Genomic DNA, 12551 nt, shown 5'->3' with positions numbered 1-12551 from the left:
GACCAACAACTGTTATATGTGTTTGGTGTGGACTGTGGCAATGTGCAGATATAGATTGTTGATATATAATTATATAATAGCCTCTTATCATACAGATGTTGTGTTTGTATACATGTTTTAAAATGAAATATGTATATAATAATTCCTTCTAAATAAACAATAGCGTACTATACACAAAATAATGTATTTAATCTTATAAAAAATGCAAACCAATTTATTGCAGACTTCGTCAGGGTGGGTCAAGATCTAATTTATACCATCATTTTGTTTGAAGTAATGTGATTTAAAATATTTTACTTCGAAATTTAATTTAATTTTATATTGTATTAGTTTTTTAATTTATTATTAAAAATAATATAAAAATAATCTAGACTCCATCCAAATGGGTCAAAACCTTCAACTCACTTTTGGGCAAGTAGATGAACCCGCTTCAAACCCATTTTTTTCTAGATTAGGGACAATGTAGGACAAAATAGGTATTCATTTTACTACCTCTCAATAATAAAATAATGTCAAGTAGGGTGTGAGCAAATGACAAATTGAGATTCTCCTTATTACTTGACTTTATTTTTTATTTTTTTTAATATTGAGGAGGATTAAGCCCAAATTACATATAGAAACTTCGGTGAAAGTCGAGTCAACATGACTTTTTAATGTAATATATCAATATAAATATTATGTATGATTAAATAGTATAATAAAAGGAGTATAAAACTTAAAATTTAAATTACTACCTCATTTCCTATTTATAAGATTTAAATTAGAACATTTCCCTTTATATAATACTCCATTCATATTGTTTCACATTTTAATTATTTTTAAACTAAAATACTTATAATTAAAATGTGTTATTTTTATTTGATAAAATATATTAATTATAATTTATTTAAATAACACACACTTTAATTAATTTAAAATAAAAATAAATATTAATTAGTAAAAATAAATAATATAATATATGTATTCTAATTAGTCAAAATTTATATGCGTATTAATTAAAAAAATAATAATATAAGGATAATTTTAAAAAACATTAATATATATAAGATAAATTTATTATTATCAATGAAATTAATTATTTTTTTAATTTTAATGAATTAAATAATTAAATCTTATGTATAAAAATAAAAATAATGTATTGTATGATCTATATTTTAAAATAAACAATATAATCATAAATATAACATATTATAAAAAAATATTATCTATTAAATTAATGATTTTATTGTTAAAACACAGTTGTTAAATCAAATTATACTTTAAAGAGAATATAGGACATTAAACCGGATTAAGAGGGTCTAGGCATAATTCCAACCCATCTTCAAAACACATTAACTCTAAATTCACATTCGAAAAGGTCAAAATTAACCTCAAGTCATTCACGTTGACTAATGCTCATGTTGAGGATGACACCAAAATCAAAATATCTTTTTATTTTTATTTTTATATATATTATTATTATTTATTTCTCTTCATTTTACCTATACATAAAAGAATGGCGGTGTGTAATTATAATTATCATAACATTCCAAAAAAAAAAATGGTGCAAAAGATGATGACGTGGTTGAAGCGCGCGTGAAGCAAGCGCCTGAGTCCCATCCCTTGCAAGGAGAGTGACGTTGCAACGATTTGGCAGTGACATCTCTCCTTGTTCTCTCACCGCATCCATTTCGGCGATCCAATCTGAGAGACTGAGAGTGAGAGTGAGAGTGTGTCTCGGCATGGATTCAGCATTTGCCAGAGCAAGATCGAGATCCATGTCCTTCGCACCTTCACTCCTCATCTACATATCATTATTATCTTCTTTCGCACTCACATCCTTTGCATCCATCCACGTATACGATCATGAACCTTTCAGAGAAGTCGGCAATGCCTACCTCCTCGCCGGCGGCAGCGAAGGCATCGTCGCTGCATCCGCCGCTCCCACTCCTTCATACATACGGTAATCTCTCATTTTCTCTCTCGCCATTCGAGCTGCGAGAGTGTTCGATTTATGTCAAAACTCTTTACATTGCTAGATTTTTACTCAATTTGGTAGCATGAGAGAATTAAAATGGAAATCCGAGGGTTACTTAGGCCTGATATAGGTTGATTCGTGAATTTCTGTCAAGGAAAATATGGACTCAATGGATTACGTATTATAGGCAGAGAAACCACATTAATTGAGCATATTTATCTGTTAGAAACTACACTAATTGATCATATTTCTCTTTAGAAATGCACCAATTGATAGACTAGAGCTAAATTGAGAGCTAAGCTCTAGAGCCTGGACAATTTTAGAATCTTAGATGCATCATTTATGAATGACGCTGCCGATATAAAGTATGAACTCTTAGTTGGGCTGAATTTTTTCATAGTTTCCTCAGAATAATTCTAATACTTCCTACAAAATCTTTTCCCCTAATAGATAAAGAAAGTATTGAATGTTTTTTTAAGTTTCCAAGACATGACATGTATTTATTTTTACATTAATATTTTATTTATAAAGTGTTAGGAACATTTGCAAGAAGATATAACATCACTCTCCTCAGCATACTGTTGTGAATTGTGATCTTTGTGAATCAAGGGACTAATAAGCATGAAAAATATACGCGTCTTTAGTATTTTTCATTGAAATTTTAGAAATTGTATATGAAATTAATAATTTATATCTCTTCCATCATCTTTGAATTATCTGTCAAACATAATGTAAAACACTGACTTTTGCTTTGGGATGGGCACAGATTTGAGAATATAACCTTTAGGAGAAGCAAAGGTGCAGCCAAGAAACTCGGTTCTGTTCCTGTACACATAATAATTTTTGAGGCTGCCGATCGTAATGATATAGGTGGTTCTGCTTATGGTGGACAAAGGGCAATCTGTTGCACTCCTGATTTAGCTAAGATGGGAGTTTGTAAGCAAGGAGAGATTATTAGGAGACCTTCTGCAACAGACATTAATTGGCCAGTCATTGTAGATGTGCGTTTCAAAGGGAAATACCTAAGAACTGCAAGTCTAGATTCTAAGGAAATTTCCATCACAAAGACCGGAATGTATAATTTGTTTTTTGTAGCTTGTGACCCCAAGCTCAAGGATATGGTAATGAATGGGAAGACAATATGGAAAAACCCTGATGGGTATTTACCAGGTAGGATGGCACCATTAAAGAAGTTCTATGTATTTATGACACTGGCTTATGTTTGCCTTAGCATCGTTTGGTTTTTTCAGTACGTAAGGTTTTGGGATGATGTACTGCAACTTCAGCACTGTATCACAGCTGTCATTGCTCTTGGATTGTTTGAGATGGTTCTCTGGTATTTTGAGTATGTCAATTTCAACAACACTGGAATAAGACCTATTGTGCTCACAACATGGGTTGTCACTGTTGGGGCTATAAGAAAATCAATATCACGACTTCTTATTCTCTCTGTTTCAATGGGTTATGGCGTTGTGCGACCCACTCTTGGTGGTCTTACATCAAAGGTTCTTTTACTTGGAATAACTTACTTTCTGGCATCAGAATTGCTGAATATTACTGAATATGTGGGGACCATCAATGATGTATCGGGAAGGGCAAGGCTCCTTCTAGTTCTTCCCGATGCTTTCTTGGATGCATTTTTGATATTATGGATTTTTACATCTCTGTCAAGAACACTGGAGCAGTTACAGGTATCTTTGCCCCAAATTCCTTTTATTTTGCAGCACCCTACATCTGAATTTCTCTGTTTATGATGTTTTTTCAATGTGTTTGATTTTTATTTTTTTTTTTGTTTGGGGGATTTGTATTGTCAGGCAAAACGAAGTTCTGTTAAGTTAGATATATACAGGAAGTTCTCAAATGCGTTAGCAGTAACAGTGATCTCCTCAGTTGCTTGGATAGGATATGAGGTATGACTTATAATAATTTTATTTGATCTTACACAAAATAACATGTACTTGTATTGAATAACTTAAATTAATGTTTTATCCAAAAAAACTGATATTCATATTTCATTGTTTGGATACTGCATTGCTGCAAAAGAAGTGAAGAAAAAGAAAACTTCCTGATCCTGACTTTAATTTACTAGCCCTTCCCAAGCTTTCTTTTCATATTCTACCCCTCACCTTTGCATTTAGGTACTAGACCTATCCCTTCATATTTCCTATTGCTCAAAAGTAGTCAAGTACTAGGTTCCAAAGTATTAGTGTAATTCAGATGGAGAGTAGCTTACAGTAAGGATCCAAAATACCACAAAACTCACGCAGTTGACCCTGAATGTCACCGCTAAGAGCTCTTAATCCTCTGAAATGAACATGTCTTTTTCCCTGGCTCCTATCATGCTTGGCAATTGGCTACTCTTGCAGACTTGATGGAATGGTTTTGTGCGTCAGTTTGTCTTCTGTTCCCTAAACTTCAGATGGGCATAATAGAATCAAATATCCCTTTTCATTTCATTCCCACTGGTTCAAACTGTGGAAGCTATGTTGTTTTTTCCCTCTCTTTTCTTGAATGCAAAAAGAAAGGTAAATGCAAGACATTGGGTTGACAACCTACTACACCTCAATGCAGCATGGAGGTAGATGCCTCAGGTCTTTTAGATAACACTGATTTTGTTAGTATGGAAAGGGAAAAACTGTGTTTGCTGGGAAGAATGAATGGGAGCCAAGGTAGTTAGTAACAGTTACAGCAATTGATTAGTTAGAGGGGGTTAGTTGATAAATAAATTGGAGGATGTAGGGAAGGGGGATTGTTTTGAATTGTTGGCATTTGGGAATTGAGCAAGTGCTCAGTTGTGAAAGGAGAGACCCTTTGAGGAAAATTCTTTCTCCTTGGTTTAGTTCATTTATCAAGTCAATTAATAAATCACTCATTCTTTTTTATTATTTCCATTGTGGGTTCTTAGCAGATCCCATAAGTCACTCATTTTAGGGGTGTATATCCCTGGGTTGAATTGTGTTTGGCTTCCATTTAACGATATGTTATCCATTTTTGTTGTAGAAATTTCTTATCACTATTGAACTATAAATTGTTGTGAAATGCTGTTTTCTCATGGAAATTTACTGTCATATTGCATTCATCTTCCAATTTATTATCTTGGTTGCAATCACTGCTAATTTTTCTTCTACAGGTATACTTCAAAGCTACAGATCCTTTCAATGAGCGCTGGCAGAGTGCTTGGATCATCACTGCATTCTGGGACATTCTGGCATTTGCATTACTCTGTGTTATATGCTATCTCTGGGCCCCATCCCAAAGCTCTCAAAGGTGAATTGTATTACCTAGTGGATAAGAGTTTTGTTGTTGTTGTAACATGACATTTTCTTCCCAATATTTATCATTGGTTATATTTCTATTTTAAAGTGATTCATCAAATGAATCTCAGCAACAATTAGCCTACAAGCTTTTGAAATCTATGGCTCCTCTGGTTAGATTGCCTTTTATTCTTTGGGTTGGATGATTTTTAGGTATATCATGGTTTGCAAGTGCAGAATATGGGATGCGTCTGGTTACCAGTTGAACTTTTTGCTAGCATCATCCATTAAGAATTATTTATTTATATTTATGTCATGCTTATGTCGCTGTAATGTTGTGTGGCTAGTTGTAGTGGTGAAGAAACAAATTTTTCGTGTAATTTCATGCCATAATATCTGATCCAAATGGCTTAGGGATGAGTCTCGCTTCTTATGTTTGATTTGCCTCTGCAATCTTTGTATAGGTATGCTTATTCGGAGGAAGTGGGAGAAGATTCTGATGACGAAGAAGCTCAATCTCTCACTAAGGGAAAGCAGGAAGGTCAAGGTGAACTAAGTTTAGTCCGGCAAGAGAAGAATGTCGGACATGATGGATCCTTTGATGAAGAAGACGATTCAGAAGAGGATAAAAGGGAATGAGCTCTTATCAACTTTTGTTAACCGCACTTGCACTGTTTTTATGGCTGGGTTTTTAAGTCTTAGGCTTGTGCCACAACCCTTCACAAGAAGTGTTGTAAAATTTTGTTCATTTGTACCGGAGTAGAACAGTTTTATATTCTTTGTTTTAGAATACGTTATATTGTGTATTGAATTAATGTATGACAAGTACTGAACGCGTTGATGATCAAATTTACTGTACTTGTATCCTTCTTCCCCTCACACTTGTGGACTTCGAAATCTCCTCGATTGCTCGATTAATATGTGTGTATAGTTAAAATTAAAATGCTTAATTGCATTTTTGTCCGTATAATTTTTTATTTAAGATTTTAGTTCTCCTTTTCTCAATTGTGCTTATTTAGTCTTCTAAATTTTAAAATTAAGTAGTTTAGTTCTTGATAATCTGCACTTATATGGATAGTTGATACTGTTGCTAATGTGGTGGTATTGATAATTTGATATGACACTGACAAGTTGCCTTCTATGATAGGATTTGCTCCTGCTCGCTTTCTTCTCTATTTTAATACAATGACATGGTATCAAAATACGGACAAGATTCAGATGTGGTTCCCTAGGTATTTTTTTGTGGTGTTCTTCCGTTAGAATTTGAATTTCACCTTCATAATATAAGTTGATATTTAATACAAACATTTATTTATTTATTATGCAGTTAACAAATCATCGAAGTTAAATTTTAATTCTAATTGAAAAATAGTATCAAAAGCATCCAATATCAATTTCTAAGTTAATTCCTAAAACTAGAAGTACTGAGTTGCTGCTGTCTATTCAGTATAATTATACATGACATGGATATGAATTAAGGAATAAGTTACTGGAATCAATATATCCCTAATTTTCAGACTGCAGATGTGTTTAACAAGCGTGTCTATATTTTGGCAAGAAGCCCGAATGAATATGTGCCATCCACAGTCAACTTGTTAATTGGTTCTAAACTGTGGGCAGTTTTTAGTTGTTTCCAAGGGAGTACTTGGTTCGTGAGGACTGATCATGTATAAGGTTGTTTCTTTAACATTGCTCTAGTTATATGGATGGATGCTTATGACACAGACACAGTTCATGTGTTTTAATTTCAAGTTTTTCTTGCTTAAGAACTTATCAAGGGCTCAAATAGTACTTACATTTGCCTCTTGGGTGCAGATTCGACTAACAGAAACCCTACGGCAGAAAACTGCGTAGCAAGATTTGAAGCCAGAGCAGTTAGCAAACTCGATATAGGCGCAAGGAACTAAAATTATTCGAGGATACAAGGATGAAAAAACAACAGCATGAATAAGGCATCATAAGAATGGGAAGTTCATACTAATGTTTTTTTAGAAAGATTTTATGTCCATCTTATCATGAAGAATTGCGGTTATATTTAAGTACATATCATTTTTTAACTTAAAAAATGATTAAGACTTTCAAAAGTCTTGATTTCTTGCTATAGAAAATCCAGTTATAATTTTATTTAAAGACCGTGCTAGCATAAGTTAAGAAGATCAAACATGCGTTATCTAACAAAAATCAAACGAGTATGAGTCTCACTTGAGGGCTGGGGTACCTAAATTGGATGATTGACTAAAATTACAAAACAACAGTGTCCCCTCTAAATTTGGTCAAAATATGCAAACACGGTGTTTAGCTTTCGCGGTAGCAGGATAATTTTCTTGATCGATAGAATTGGAAGTTTCAGGAGTTCCCTTAAAGGGATATCTATACTATAATCTTCAATTGATAAAAATTATATATCAGCAGCAAAATAATCCATCTAAACCGATCAAAACTTTATCACAGTAATTTGATTTTTTTCATAAGTTACAGACAATGGCCATACGCCAGTTCCCTGTTAACCACTCGGCCTAGTTCCCACAAATCAACTCAACTAAAAATACATTATCTAAAACAAAGGCTTTTGCACTGAGGATGCAAATTACGGGTCGTATCTTGTAATCTTCAACATTTTTTGGGGGGCTCCATGATCTTGAACGAGCAAACAGAAGTACTACGAGCATTCAACATCTGATTCATCCGGCCCATCAATGTAAAGCTCAAACTCATCGGGGCTCCACCTGCAAATTAGGTTCAGTCGAAATGTAGCCATCTTGATTCCCATCAAACGCTGTAATTAAGAAAAGTCACCATGTCAGCATGTCAGGTTCACTATCTTATAGAGCACGAATAATGTAGATACCATCATAATAGTCTCAGTTACTAACACTTTAAACGAGTATTAAATTGACACAGGCAGGTGTGACATAACAGAGGATAACATGCATGCCTATTACTAGCCTAAGTTATTGATTACAAAGGAAAGAAATTTGAAATATATATATATATATAGGGCATTTAAAGAGGAAACAAATCACAAGCAACAATTTCCTCCAGGGAAAAAAAATCTATAGCTTTGTTCCAATTGTAAAAATGCTACAACGGCAGTCATGAATGTATCGGGTAACAACAGAAAATAACTAACCAATATGCGAGCAGCCTCAGGTGACAAGGGCTTCCCTTCCTCACAAACAACAAAATCTGAAACAAGCTCCACAACTCCTGAAATAATTGGAAGCATGAATGATGCATGCCTGCCGTTGGCATGTGCGTTTAAACCAAAGTTAGAAAGTAATGCAATAGAGTACCTTTATTTAACCGAACAGGCATGCCTTGCTTCCGGAGAAAAGGTTCCATCTCATGCGTGAACTGCTCTAGAGGACCCTCCTTTAGATCCACCTACAACACCCATATCGTGAAAGTGTAAGTTTCATTCATAGATTAAAATAGAATTGAGTATCTAATGGATATGACAGGCAAATTGTTTCTATTGACATGGAAGATAATTCTGGGTTCATAAACAAGCCATGGACTCATTGCATCCATATAAACAAAAAACACGAAAGTAGTAATCAAAAAATTATCAACTTAAGAATGGACTACACTCTAAACACCTTTTCAGTGGCATTGCTTCCTGTTCTTGCAAAGTCATATTCCTCAAATTCTTTAAACAGCCTGCAAAATTGCATCAACAAAAAACCACGTAAGAGTCAGAAAGAAACAGGGACACCTGTAATAATCGCCAATAGTAATAGATCACCCCCTCACCAACATTATTTCCTCAAAGAAGGATGTTAATCACACCAAGTAAATAATAAATTTACATGATTTGCTTGTTACCTATGCATCGCTAAACATTTGACACCATTAAATTGCTAAAGAGATGAGAAGAATAAAACATATAGTAGCATAGCCTTTAATTTCCAGTATTGCAAAGGTTACCTCTCAACTTCTTCTTTAGGCAAATTCGTACAAACCATTCCAGCATCTCCACGCAAAAGCTATATATATATATATATATAAAAAAGAACATAATAAGAAAAATACACATAAAATATAATTTTTTAGTTGGTGTTTGGTTTGAAGGAGTGAGATGCAACCTTTGAAACCTTGTGAAGGCCGGGTCTGATTTCATCAGCGGCGGAGCGACCAAGAGCAACCTGCATTACTTTGTTAGAACCGAGAAAGAACCTGCTACTCGATTTCAGCTGTTCCCTGAACTCCTTGAATTTCTGATTCCTCATGTTCTCAAACGAGAACACGTACACCCACCCGTACTTCTCTGCTGCCTCTTTTATTCCGTTCACTATCGTCTCTTTATGATCCCTTCCCTTTTTCTTCGTCTTCGACAACGTAACTGCCATTTTTATTTCGTTATGTCAACAAAACTATAGTCTTAGCTTACAATTTTGAATGCACACAACATCAGCAACAAAAAAAAAAGGAATATTTAGAGAATGAATGTTCAGAACAACGAAACGCAACCCTAACCTTGTCTATTTCGCTTCGACTTTGGCATTTTGAGGCTGATTCGCTTAACCCTTTCGCAGTTGCAACTTCTCTCTCCGGTGTTTGTAGGGTTTTAGTTTTAAGATGAATACAATATAATAGAGACTCGTGTACTCGCCTCCTCTTATATTCGGGCTGGGCTTTCTTATTTAAAATGGGCTTTTTACATCCAAATTACTTGTTGCACTGTTCGTTTTGGTTAGTCGATTTGTGTTTTTGTTTTACTTTCAATTTTTTTTTTTCCAAAAAATTAATGCATTTTAAATTATAATTTTAAAAGTATTCCAAAAAATAATTATGAAATTAAACTATAAATTAATATTTTAATCTGTACAATATAATATTTATTGTATAATATATAATTAAATTTTATAATAAATTATATTTTAAATTTGTGATATATAATTTATATTTGTGACACAAAATTAATTTTAGTTATTGATAGCTATTTTTAAATAAATTAAAAATAATTTATAAATAAATATGATAAATAAAAATTAAAATAGATTAAAATGGTTAAAAAAATTCATAAAATCCTCTTATCAAATAAAATTACTTAAAAACATCATTATTATAAATAAATCTCTAAAAAAATTATTACATGTGTTTAATATATAGAGATGAATTTAAAATTATTTTTTTAATAATATTTAAGATATTTGAAAATCTCATATGTGTGTGAATATATATTAAAATAATTTTTATTTTGTAAATGTTTCACTTTTCTCACTTTCTCTCATAAATCACTCACAATTATTTTTATTTGAGTATTTTTCTCTCATGATTCACGTGGATAAACGTGTATTTTACTCTCTTCATATGAATCAAGTCTATTATCTATAAAAAAAAATGAATATTAAAATTTAAATGTAGATCTTATCTTCAAAATTTAAATATTATTTACATCATTTTCATACTTTAATATTTTTTAATCTCTTATCTATTTAAATATATTATTTTCATATTTGTTTCGATAATCTTTTAATTTCTTATCTTTTGAATATACCATTTTTCATATTTATTTTAATATTTTTTTAAAAATTATTAATAATTAAAAAAATTATATAAAAATTATTTATCATAAATATGAAATATGATATATATGTTCAAAACTATTAATTTATTATAAATTTTAATTATAACAATATAATATATAATAAAAATATTTATTTATCATAAAATTCGGTTACATAAAACAAATGTTTATACATGTTAAAATATTAGTTATTTTTAAAACAATATAAATAATTTAATTCACCTAACAAAATTAAGCAATACTATAAGTAATGTACATGAACGGGTTAGCATGCTGTTAAAAGGGTAAGACAGATAAAACCCTTACTTTAGGTTTGTAAAAAAGTATTAATAATATTTTAAAATAATAATTACATAAGAAATAATATTGGTTTATTAAGAGTGATTATCTGTTTTTCTAAAAAAAAGTCTTTAATAAAATAAAAAATATATATTTTGAATTAAATGGATGACTTACATATTAGTTTGTGTAATTTTATAAATTTCAACTGTTATTTTTTTTAATTAATGACTAATTTTTATTTATTTCTCAGAAATTAATATTTTTAACAGTAAAAAAAACACCATAACAATTATAATTATGCATTTATGTTAATCTTTACTACTAAGTCAATTATTCTAAATAAATATCACATTAATATCCAATCATTTGAACATATTATAAATAAGAAAAAATCACAAATTTTCACTCAAGGTTAGAAACTTAAGATATACAACTTGGAGAGGTTGTTTCAAAAAAAAAAAAAAATACAACTTAGAGAGGATTTATTGGATGACAGGTATTAACAGCTATGATAATTTGAACTCAATATTTAAGTTGTTGCAATTAAAAAAACTTATAGTGTAAAATTTTTATTTGTTTCGCTTAATTTGTGTGAATTAGTTTAATTGTTACCTTTATTGCTATTTTGACTTTTTTTTATCCTTCAAAATTCGATTTTATACATGTAATTATCTTAAAACCTAAAAGTTAAAAATACCATCACTTATCTATCATAATAATTTATTAAATAATTTTGCTTCCCAACAAGTTTTAAAGATAAACTTTCAATAAGAATACAATTATTTTATCAAAATATTACTATTAGTTTTAAAATGACTCCATTTTAAAATTCATTCAAGAATGAATAATCTTATGTAAAACTTTTACATTGCTGAACTATTAATATCAACCTCATGGTAGAAGTTGAAATAAAATACACAAGGTCTCATGTTAGAATTTTGATATTGTTATTGTAGTTCCAATAAATAAGTAAAAAACTTTTAACTTTAATTTTTTCACGTAAATATCTTTACTATCGAAATTTCATACATAATTTTTTATCATTAAAATATTCTCTACTTCGTTTTTAATTAAAGTTTGAGTATTTGATTTCTATGAATAAAAAACAATTATAGTCTAGAATCCTATCAGACAAAAATATTTCTGAAATGTGACTCTAATGGAGCTTTTTTTTTAAGATTTGGGTCTTACTGGTTTTGGGAGCTGTAATGAGTGAGGAAGGAAACTTTGTGCTTGCTATAAGTGGTTTAAATCATATGGATGTAGGGGGAAGCAGATGCTCTTCTAAGTTCAATCATTCTTATAACTTTTATTTTTGAATCAAATTGCAGTATACATAATGTAAACACGCAGTGGAGTGGATGATTACTTGCAATATATTCGATTTCCGTTCAATGAATAAGTAACACATTGATACTTGTTAGTTTTGCATTCGAAAGAAGAAATGTTCGTTTCTACGTGTATAAACAATTTTTCAAACACACATTTAAAGCGGAACTTTACTTGAGCTGATCTGAGATTAACTTAA

General features: G+C 31.1%; 2 protein-coding genes across 2 annotated transcripts; one reads left to right on the top strand and one right to left on the bottom strand.

Moving 5' to 3' along the window:
- The first annotated feature begins 1544 nt into the window (after positions 1-1544).
- LOC109804156 (Lung seven transmembrane receptor family protein) lies at positions 1545-6090 on the top strand. Its single transcript, XM_020365941.3, has 5 exons — positions 1545-1942; positions 2724-3648; positions 3772-3867; positions 5088-5224; positions 5676-6090. The coding sequence occupies exons 1-5, from the start codon at positions 1722-1724 to the stop codon at positions 5848-5850; spliced, it is 1554 nt and encodes a 517-aa protein (XP_020221530.1). The 5' UTR covers positions 1545-1721; the 3' UTR covers positions 5851-6090.
- Positions 6091-7594: 1504 nt separating this feature from the next.
- LOC109804026 (Ribosomal protein L10 family protein) lies at positions 7595-9840 on the bottom strand. The gene is made up of 7 exons (XM_020365764.3): positions 9688-9840; positions 9297-9553; positions 9139-9197; positions 8811-8871; positions 8505-8595; positions 8342-8418; positions 7595-7987 (listed from the first exon to the last, which is right to left on the bottom strand). Exons 1-7 carry the CDS (start codon positions 9713-9715, stop codon positions 7871-7873), a joined length of 690 nt encoding a protein of 229 aa, XP_020221353.1. The 5' UTR covers positions 9716-9840; the 3' UTR covers positions 7595-7870.
- Between the last annotated feature and the right edge of the window lie 2711 nt (positions 9841-12551).

The sequence above is a fragment of the Cajanus cajan genome, chromosome 1, assembly GCF_000230855.2.
Source record: "Cajanus cajan strain Asha chromosome 1, NIPB_CcT2T_4, whole genome shotgun sequence".
Taxonomy (NCBI): Eukaryota; Viridiplantae; Streptophyta; class Magnoliopsida; order Fabales; family Fabaceae; genus Cajanus; species Cajanus cajan.
This window is presented reverse-complemented; position numbering and strand designations above follow the sequence as displayed.